The sequence below is a fragment of the Anarrhichthys ocellatus genome, unplaced genomic scaffold, assembly GCF_004355925.1.
Source record: "Anarrhichthys ocellatus isolate YVR2014 unplaced genomic scaffold, GSC_Weel_1.0 scaffold15, whole genome shotgun sequence".
In the NCBI taxonomy this organism is placed as follows: Eukaryota; Metazoa; Chordata; class Actinopteri; order Perciformes; family Anarhichadidae; genus Anarrhichthys; species Anarrhichthys ocellatus.
The window spans coordinates 7780239-7789082 of NW_022280045.1; the positions used below are offsets into that span (position 1 = coordinate 7780239).

The 8844-nt window shown below is 41.2% G+C and overlaps 1 protein-coding gene across 4 annotated transcripts in view; it reads right to left on the reverse strand.

The window, feature by feature from the left end:
- Positions 1–1266: 1266 nt before the first annotated feature.
- Positions 1267–8844, reverse strand: part of gk5 (glycerol kinase 5) — a 13729-nt gene continuing 6151 nt past the window's right edge. The window contains exons 3-17 of one of the 4 annotated variants that reach the window (XM_031854628.1): positions 8576–8669; positions 7876–7951; positions 7646–7739; positions 7333–7464; positions 7049–7124; positions 6670–6731; positions 6503–6576; positions 5696–5756; positions 5185–5311; positions 4994–5098; positions 4700–4794; positions 4156–4259; positions 4006–4065; positions 3548–3681; positions 1267–2873 (exon numbers count right to left, since the gene is read on the reverse strand). In XM_031854628.1, coding sequence (XP_031710488.1) covers positions 2704–2873; positions 3548–3681; positions 4006–4065; positions 4156–4259; positions 4700–4794; positions 4994–5098; positions 5185–5311; positions 5696–5756; positions 6503–6576; positions 6670–6731; positions 7049–7124; positions 7333–7464; positions 7646–7739; positions 7876–7951; positions 8576–8669 — 1464 coding nt within the window. In that variant the 3' untranslated portion in view covers positions 1267–2703. The remainder of the gene's footprint in view (positions 2874–3547; positions 3682–4005; positions 4066–4155; positions 4260–4699; positions 4795–4993; positions 5099–5184; positions 5312–5695; positions 5757–6502; positions 6577–6669; positions 6732–7048; positions 7125–7332; positions 7465–7645; positions 7740–7875; positions 7952–8575; positions 8670–8844) is intronic. The other 3 variants (XM_031854630.1, XM_031854629.1, XM_031854631.1) reach the window with 3 other exon arrangements.

Below are 8844 nucleotides of genomic sequence, written 5' to 3' on the forward strand. Positions count from 1 at the left end.
AGAGAGAGAGAGAGAGAGAGAGAGAGAGAGAGAGAAAGAGAGAGAGAGAGAGAGAGAGAGACTGCGTGTCTGTAAACAGATGTGTCACAGATGTGTCACAGTTAACAGAACATTTTATAGGGAGTAAGGCAAGGATATTATTACATCATTTCTTTATATTCATATTTAATAAATAAGCTTCAACTGCACAACAAATATATTTAATTTTATGTATATCCTAGTCTGCTTTGCCAGTTTGTACACATGATGCAGATTGTGGCAATGACTGAAATGAACTGAGCCGAGAGAGGAGTTAGGTGTAGGCAGCAGGGGGACTGACTGAGACACTGACAGAAAAAAGTAACACAAAAGCTTAACTTCCAACCTCGACCCCCCAGCGAACAATCCCAGTGTCTCAAAGAGATTGAGGAAAGAGAAGAGGGAGTTATATAATGACCCTTGATGCAGGGTTCAGCTTGTGTGGGGGAGGGGGACTAGAGTAGTGGTCGCATTGCATCCAGTTCCTGCTGTCAGATTAAATTTGTTGCAAGGCAGAGTCCACTACAACTCATACAATGCGGTACCAAGCACAAAACCAGCACACACACACACACACACACACACACACACACACACACACACACACACACACACACACACACACATTCTACTGATTAGTGTGAAAGCCGGCAGCACTGATTCATGGGCTAGTCCTGTCAGTCTCACTCACTCTAACACATTTTTCTCTGCGAAGTCACCCCACTACAAGCCAAACCCACTGGCAAGAAACTGCACATGTTTGAGTGAGAAAGCTACGATTGACATGTAGACTAGAGGACGTGTTTGGGATGCGGGAAGTGGGGTTTGATGCAGAAAGGCTGTAGAGTATGGATCTGTGTGATGTACACAAAATGTCTGCTCTTCCTCCTAGAGGACAAGCACACAATCCTCCTATTGTTTAGCAAAAGCCCCTTTCTGTGCACTCAATTAGCGCCCCCTTCACCATACCGGCACCATGAGCAGGAAAACACACCCCATTTGTTCTCAGTCACTCCATCCGCAAGCTACCATAGCAACCCTCACAGTGAGGTTGGGCACATCAATGGGAAGCCATCCCTACACTCATCCAACAGCCCGTGTTCCTGATAATTCCCCGGGGACAAGACAGCAGCATTTCCCCAGAGTCCATGTGGAGGTAAAACCCTTTTGGCAGCGTCTGTTCACTCACCATGTCGGTGAAACCTTCTGTAGCCGAGAGTCACTCAAATCACCACAAGCGACTGCTGATCATTTACGGGTTTTTTAATACTAGCTCTTCAACATCATACAAAAAACTTACAAACATTTTTGATTACACAAATGTATCATTTGTTCTGTCCCAGCAGCTCGGGGACGACATCTGCCATTCAACAACTGAACGAAGTACAAGTGTTAGAAATGGAATGTCGATTCCATCTGAGGTGTTAATTTTTGCATTATGCATAAGATCACGTTGCATAAGAAACAAAAGATATTACAGTATTGGGAAAGGCAAAAACATTGACCAATACCCAGAAATTAGAATACATCTAGAACAACATTCACAGTTTACATTTTCCTAGTAATTTGTTAGCATTTTCTTATAACATGATTACAATTCGTATCTTTGTCATCAGAGTTCATCAGGTCATGTAAAAGACGAGTAAAAATATTATCATATGACATAAACAAGGCTGTACACTATTGAACAATTCAATTAACAAACTCATAACTGAAATTATTACAAAACATGGATTGAAAAGAAATACAGATTTTCATGTTCTCTTATTGTGTTTAATGCCAGTTCAGTACATATTTATATCCCTGATCAACTTGATCTAAACAGAACATGCAAAATCTGTAATTTATGTGTAAGCGGACACAAACCACACGACAGCTATAACAGAAAGGCTTAATCTTCAAATCCCCACATACCTAAACGAATCCCTCTCACAGTCAACTTAAACAAACACACTTTTCTAGTTATTTCCAATGGAGATGTGAGGAACGCGCCAATAAGCATTTCCGACAACATGGTGCTAAAATACTAAAATCCAGTAGGATTCCCTGACACAGGTCGAAGCATATATGCTATTAGTTCATGTTCCAGTCACATTTAAACAACATCCTCACATTTCATGATTGTGTTTGAGGATGAGGGCTGTGTAGCCTGCAGCTAAAATATATGATTATAAAAATGAAGCTGCTCCAGATTTCCAAAAGGCGACATGTGTGACTATATGTTTTCTCTAGAGGACAAATATTTTCTTCAAATAACAAAGAGAAAATACTGTTAATTTAAGAAGATACAACTATGTTAAAAAGACAAATACTAACATTATTTATGCTGAAATTCTGCTTCTTATTTAGAGAGCTCTTTATCTCTTTTTTTCTAACAGTGGATCAGTTAAGGTAATCAATGTCCTTCATATCATGTGGCATGCGGTTACTATGGCGGTTCATAAATGAAGCCAGTCATTAGTGCCCCCGTGTGGGAACATGTACAAATATTATCCCGGCTGGATAACATACTGTAATAAGATGAGGCACCAGTGCCTTGAGATGTGGATTGAAGGAAGGACGAGGACGCTATGGCATGAAGAAATCAAGTAAAAGGTAGTCTGTATGTGGACAACAATTCAAGGCTGTGAACCAAAAACTCATGTCTCTGTCAAACCTAGGATCTCCCCGTGTGTCCCTCCGGTCTCAAGGCTTGTACCAATTCATGGAGCGCCGGAGAGCTCTCTCCCAGCTATGGAGGGCAGGGATGTATTCCCGACTCGGGCTGCAAGCACCGCCCTTGGGTGCCCCTTGTGGCAAAAACGTCTTTTCGGTGCTCTGCAGCTTGTTCAGCTCTTCCCTGGTCCTCCAGAAGCCTACAGTGACAGTGGAGGACAGAGGCAGACTTAGGTAAACATTAACACAAACCCTTTACTATACCGTCCTATAAATCCAGAATGTGGCACTGCGAGGGATGAAAATGAGTCCATGCCCACAAACACAGTACCAATCAATGGCTGAAAGTGGTGCACTTTTGGCTACTGATCCACTAAGAACTAATGTTTCTCACATGATTCACATTATTATTCAGTCATCAGCACCACCTGCTTCTGGCCTGTTATAAAACAACAAGAACAAATCCATCCTGTGTGTTTGATTTGATTAAGCACTGACTAATGTATAACAATCTAATTACATAATGTGAATAATTAAGAGGAAAACAGGTTACATAACAAACAGCATCATTTCAGTTGGCTTCTTCTGCCTGTGCCAGATATAAAAATAGGGCTTTTGATCATAACTTTTCAATGCAACTCGATGTCATGATCAAGCGTTGTGATATTTTTAGAGAAAGACTAAGAACCACATTGGAAGTAAAGAGTAACGTTGAAGTGTCTAACTGCTTGACAGAGCTGCTTCTCTTAGTTTGTGTGCTGAGCAGCCTCTCTAAGACACACACAGCTTCACACGGCTGGCAGTTGTGTTTCGAAATTTGAAAAGCATATACAAGCATAATGTACGTTTCATGTGCAAGTTATTGTCTGCGTACCCATTCCAAGTCCAGCGAGAAAAGCAGCCCCTAAACACGACATCTCGTAGTGTTGGGGTCTCGCTACCTTTCTGCCAAACAGGTCTGCAGTCAGCTGCACGATAAAGTCGTTGGAGGAAACACCGCCATCCACCCTGAGACGGAAAGAAAGAAAGATGAGTGCACTCAATTAAACTGCAACTCACTTAACTGTAACAGTATCAGAGAAATATCCGCCCGTAATGCATTGTCAATGAAAGCTGAACTGCATTAGTAGAGGCTGGGTACTAAACGGTACACGTCCAATTTTCTGGAGGAAATCCAAATCCTACAATCACATATTGCACCGTAAACTGGAATATCGAAGGGCTGTGAGGCGACTACGAGAGCCAAATGCCTATGTTGAGTCTTTCTACAGCGAGCTTACATTACTACAATCACATACTCTTTAATTCACACAGTGGATGAGGAAACTGCACCTGATCTTTGTGATGGGAATGCAAGTTTCTCTCAGCATTAACTCATATAGCTGCTTGTTCCTGCAGAGAATAAGAGGCGTACAAGGAGACAATATCAGTTGGCATGGATGAGAAAAGGAGGTCAAACAGAAACACTTCAAAATGACTCACCGAAAGGCGATAGACTCCAGAATGGCTCGGACCAGATGACTTTTAGTGGTAGAAGGTTTGAGGCCCATGAGGGAGGCACACGCTTTGGGATCATTATGAGGAGCCTTTTGGTTAAATAAAGTATAAACACAACCTGTCAGATGTCTTTAATTGAAAACCAGACCTTGTAAATTAATGTATGAAAGGGTCCTCAAGTGTAACTCAACAGCTTCTGGTCAGCTAGAGCGCAGCTATGCTATTTTACACGTATACTATATGAAGTTCTTAATCATACAATCATTAGAAAACATTAGACATCATATTCACATGCATGTAAACCACAAACATTCAGGGCACACACTTACAAAGGCCAGTTCATAATGGAGGGCAGAGAAAAAAAGAGACACATAACCATGTTACACAGAGACCAACTGAAAAAACTAAAAAGTAAATCCATGCCTGTATTGGTTATATGTGCTAAAATGAATACGATATATATGATTGTCTACACATCTGCATATAAAAGTTACTCTGACACAGATGGACTGACATCGTACACATCTACCTGCAGGCCACTGAAGGAAGGAACAAAACACACTCCGTCCGAGTCGCTGACACTGTAAGCCATGTCGCTGGTCTCCTGGACGTCAGAGAAGAGCTCTGCAATAACACACACACAGGTTTCACACACACGCACCCTCTGAAACATGATCTCTTTCACATAGACAACTTTAACTGGTCCCAGCATTGTGTTTTTTTGATACAACTTTATGAAGCCCTTCAACTACCGGCCACAGTTTCTATAATAATATGAAAAACAAATATTCATCAGAGCTATTCCGTACTGCTCATCGCTCACCGAGCTCCTGAGCCCATTTGATTGCAGTGCCGGTGTCGGCTGCATTGCCCTCTGCCAGATACACCACCTCTGAGCCAATCTTCCAACCCACCACAGGATACAGACCTACAGAGAAGAAACATTGGCTTGTAATGTGCCTGTATGGACAAATCTGCATAGAATCATCTTATCATCTGTGTATTTTGCTTTACCCGCTCTGGACGTATGCGGTTTGTTCCCGGTGTTGATGTCCATGAAGGTGCCCGTTCCCATAGTGATCTTGACATCACCGACGTTGAAGCAGCACTCTCCAAACATGGCTGCCTGCTGGTCCGCCATCTATGGCAAAGGGACAGAGGAAGCCGGTTGTATTTTGTGAAAACAAAACCCGAAACACGTTTGATCTCATCTGAGCAACACTGGAAATGTCTAAAACACAGATGGTGTGTAATAAGGGGCAATCCAAGTTTGACCGGAGGAAGACCCGCTTTCAATACCTTTGTATTCAAAGCAGCATGAACTCTACTTCCTGTTACGTTATCCTCCTGCCACACATTCCTTGCTGATGATTAACTAAATATCTCGGCTCGATTTACAACATAATGACGGTGACATCAACTTGGACACTCTGGCATAAATAGAATCAAAAGGTTGCAACCAATGTGATTAGTCCTAATCACACAGATAGCGGAGTGCGTGACGCCACAGACCTCGACAACTCACCACTGACATGATGGGAATGGACACTCCTAAGATGGACGGGTCTGTGGAACCAAAGTCATGGCTGGTGCATCATGAGGGAGAGACCAGAGACAATGCATCATGTCACACTCATTCATCCAAAATCATTACAAAATCATTACAAATAACATATCACACCCAGAAATGATGATAATGTGACAGAAATGTGCTTTTATCAGAGTTCTTCAAGAGCATAAATAAATCTGACACGTCCGTAATCAGACATATTTGAAGCAGCTTAAAAAACCTCTTAAGAGTGATGACTTCATATGATTTCATATGACTGAAACATGAGTTTACATTCACTTAAGTAAGTTAAACCGCTTAATACAAAGCAATAAGTATTGTTGTGAGCAGTTCAACTGAAGAATGATTTAGTTTGAGGCTTGAAGAGGTAAACGTTTACAGTATTTCAGTAAAAAGTAGATTAAAAAAAGGACTAGAAAACAGGCCAAAAAAACATAATAATTAATTCAAAAAACTAAATTCTGCTCCACAAAATCAACGTTTATAACGATAATTTTGGGGGAGTGGCTTTGGAGGGAGGCCTGTAGGGACAGGATGTCAGTGTTGCCTACTTTCCTTGCTAGATTTAGCAACTTTTGGAGCTTCTCAAGATTACCGACCCGAGCTTTAAAGTGTAGTATTACTGCTGACATCTTGGTAACAGGTCGAAAACATTAAAAAAATTAAAAATTGTGGTAACTGCAATAAAATGTATGCATTTATATTAAAGGACTTTTACTGGCTAAGGCATGATTCAAGTGTTGGATGGAATGGTTGACTCACTCTGTATTTTCTACTTTGGGGAAAATAGAGAGCGGCAGAGAAAGAAGAGAGCTGAGAAAGCCACTCCAGCACATCTGTGAAAAAAAATCACATTGCAGTGAAATGACAAAAACAACCTTACACCAAAAACAGGAATGAACAGTAAATAAACATGATATACACCAGACCTGGTAAGTGTCGAAGATTCCTGTTGAACTGGCATTCGAGTAGTCTGTGGCGTGAACCCGCCCTAAAACAGATTCAGGGACACAAATTAATATTTCACAAAATCCCTTTCCAAAAGGTAAAAGAAAGCCGTGTATGAGCTCCCAGTTATTTTCCAACCCCTCCTCTCCCACGGGAGTTAGCTGAAACATTTCAGCCAATCAGTGATGCAACAGGATTGGAACCACAAAGAACATTCTGTCCAGGTCTTAAAATCCTGTTAGACAATGTGAAATGCAATCCACTGGCCAAATTATATATTACTGTACTGTTCTCAAATGACATTATGCTCATAGGGAGACGGCATTCGCATGAGCTTTACATTAAAAATGCCACACCCACCTTTCGTGAGTTTGAACAGGAGCCAGGTGTCTGTTGTTCCAAAGCAGCAGTTGCCTTCAGCTGCTGCTTGAAGAACCTGGAAGAAGAAAGAAACATGACGAGGCCGAAATGAGAAGTAAACGAGTGAGGATTGTGCTGATGATGTGATACAGCCTCTCCCCATTTGCTGTAAATAAATGCTTTGGTTTTTCTTTTGTATAATTAACCCTTAAACCCCCACAGCCTGGGAGGTCTGCTCTCGGTGTGAGTTTCTGTCAGTTAACCGGTTTGAATTTGATACACACCTGTTTGTAGTGTGTTAGGGCCCAGACGAGGCGGAAGGTGACATGTTGAGTGCAGAAGACAATAAGACTTGCTGCAAGCACCCGCTTCTGCCTGGTCAGGAAGTAGAGCACCTTCATAATGCCCTTGATTGCCTGCAGTTGTCATGATTTCAATCAAAGTCATATTGAACGAAGGGTCTTGATATTCAGCAATGATCCTACGGTTGCATTCAAATAACTTAGAAGTTGTAGTATTTCATCTTGTCTCCTAACTTCCAAACGTATTCACTAAACGTACTTGACAGGCAGAGATGCAAAGCAGGAAAAGACTCACTTTCATTGTGCAGGATCTGTTCCAGGATTTCACCAGGTCTGCAGCCCTCTGATCCTGCCAGCTGATGAAGTTATGGAAAGGAACCCCAGTTTTCCTGTCAAAGTGAAAGAGAGGAAGTAAAATGAACCTTAGATAATGCATGATGGAGAAAAAACAATATGAAGGCAGGTTCAAAACGTGTGCTACAGCAGCTCTCCTACAAGTCCTATGTTTTTTAAAGGATATTCTACCTGTCCCATGTTGTGAAGGTGCCTCGTTGAGTGGAGATGCCCAAGGCACCTATCTGACGCATTTGTATTCCTGCATCTATATCATGAGCACACACATTCAAATGGATATGGTGAGAAACGGGACGAGGCACTCACACATTAGGATTGTTGTTTGCTGTTTAAGGGCAGAGACCAGTGTAAATCAATGTAGCATCCTGGGTTTGATAACTTTCTTAAGTGAGAACAGAGTTTAACAGACTTTCAATGACAATATAAGATATAATCATTTCAGTCTGGTCAGCTGTTCAAATTTGCATGGAAAGTTTTTTTTTTTCTTCCTTTAACAGGATATCAAAGTGTTTCTTTCTATTGTGGACAAAACAGCCTTTTCCATGTTAAAATAATGTAGTTCAATAAAAGAACAGCACAGGATACAGCCTTGAAAATAAGAACAGCCTTAAATCAAAGTTAAAACAAAATACTAGTATGTTGCACTTAGTAATGGTAATTGCAGTGCTGGTTATTGGATTTCACCTAAAGAACTGTGTAAGTTAGTCGGTCTTCAGCTGTATTTGTTCACTTTGAAAAATATACAGAAACAGACATTTTAACATGAATTGCATCAATTTTGTCAAAGGGTGCGCCTATTAACATGTCCAATGACTCACATCCCTATAACTTCTTGATATAGTTGTAGCAACAGGGAATGGTGCAATTGTACCTCGCACAGCTCCTTTGACCACAGTGATAAAACCTTCCCAAATTGCATCTGGGTCCATCTCCACATGTCCTACTTCTGGATACAAGGGAACAACCTGGATAGTATTACCAGAATAAGAAACAAAAAGATTAGCCTCAAAATAATCCAGTTTGTGTGTATGTTGCATAAAGACCAGGATGAAAGTGGGCGATGTACTTGAGAATTGTAAAGCCAAATGGACAGCGAGTATGAAGGTATATTTGTGTCTTTATTACGCAAACAAAAAAAAA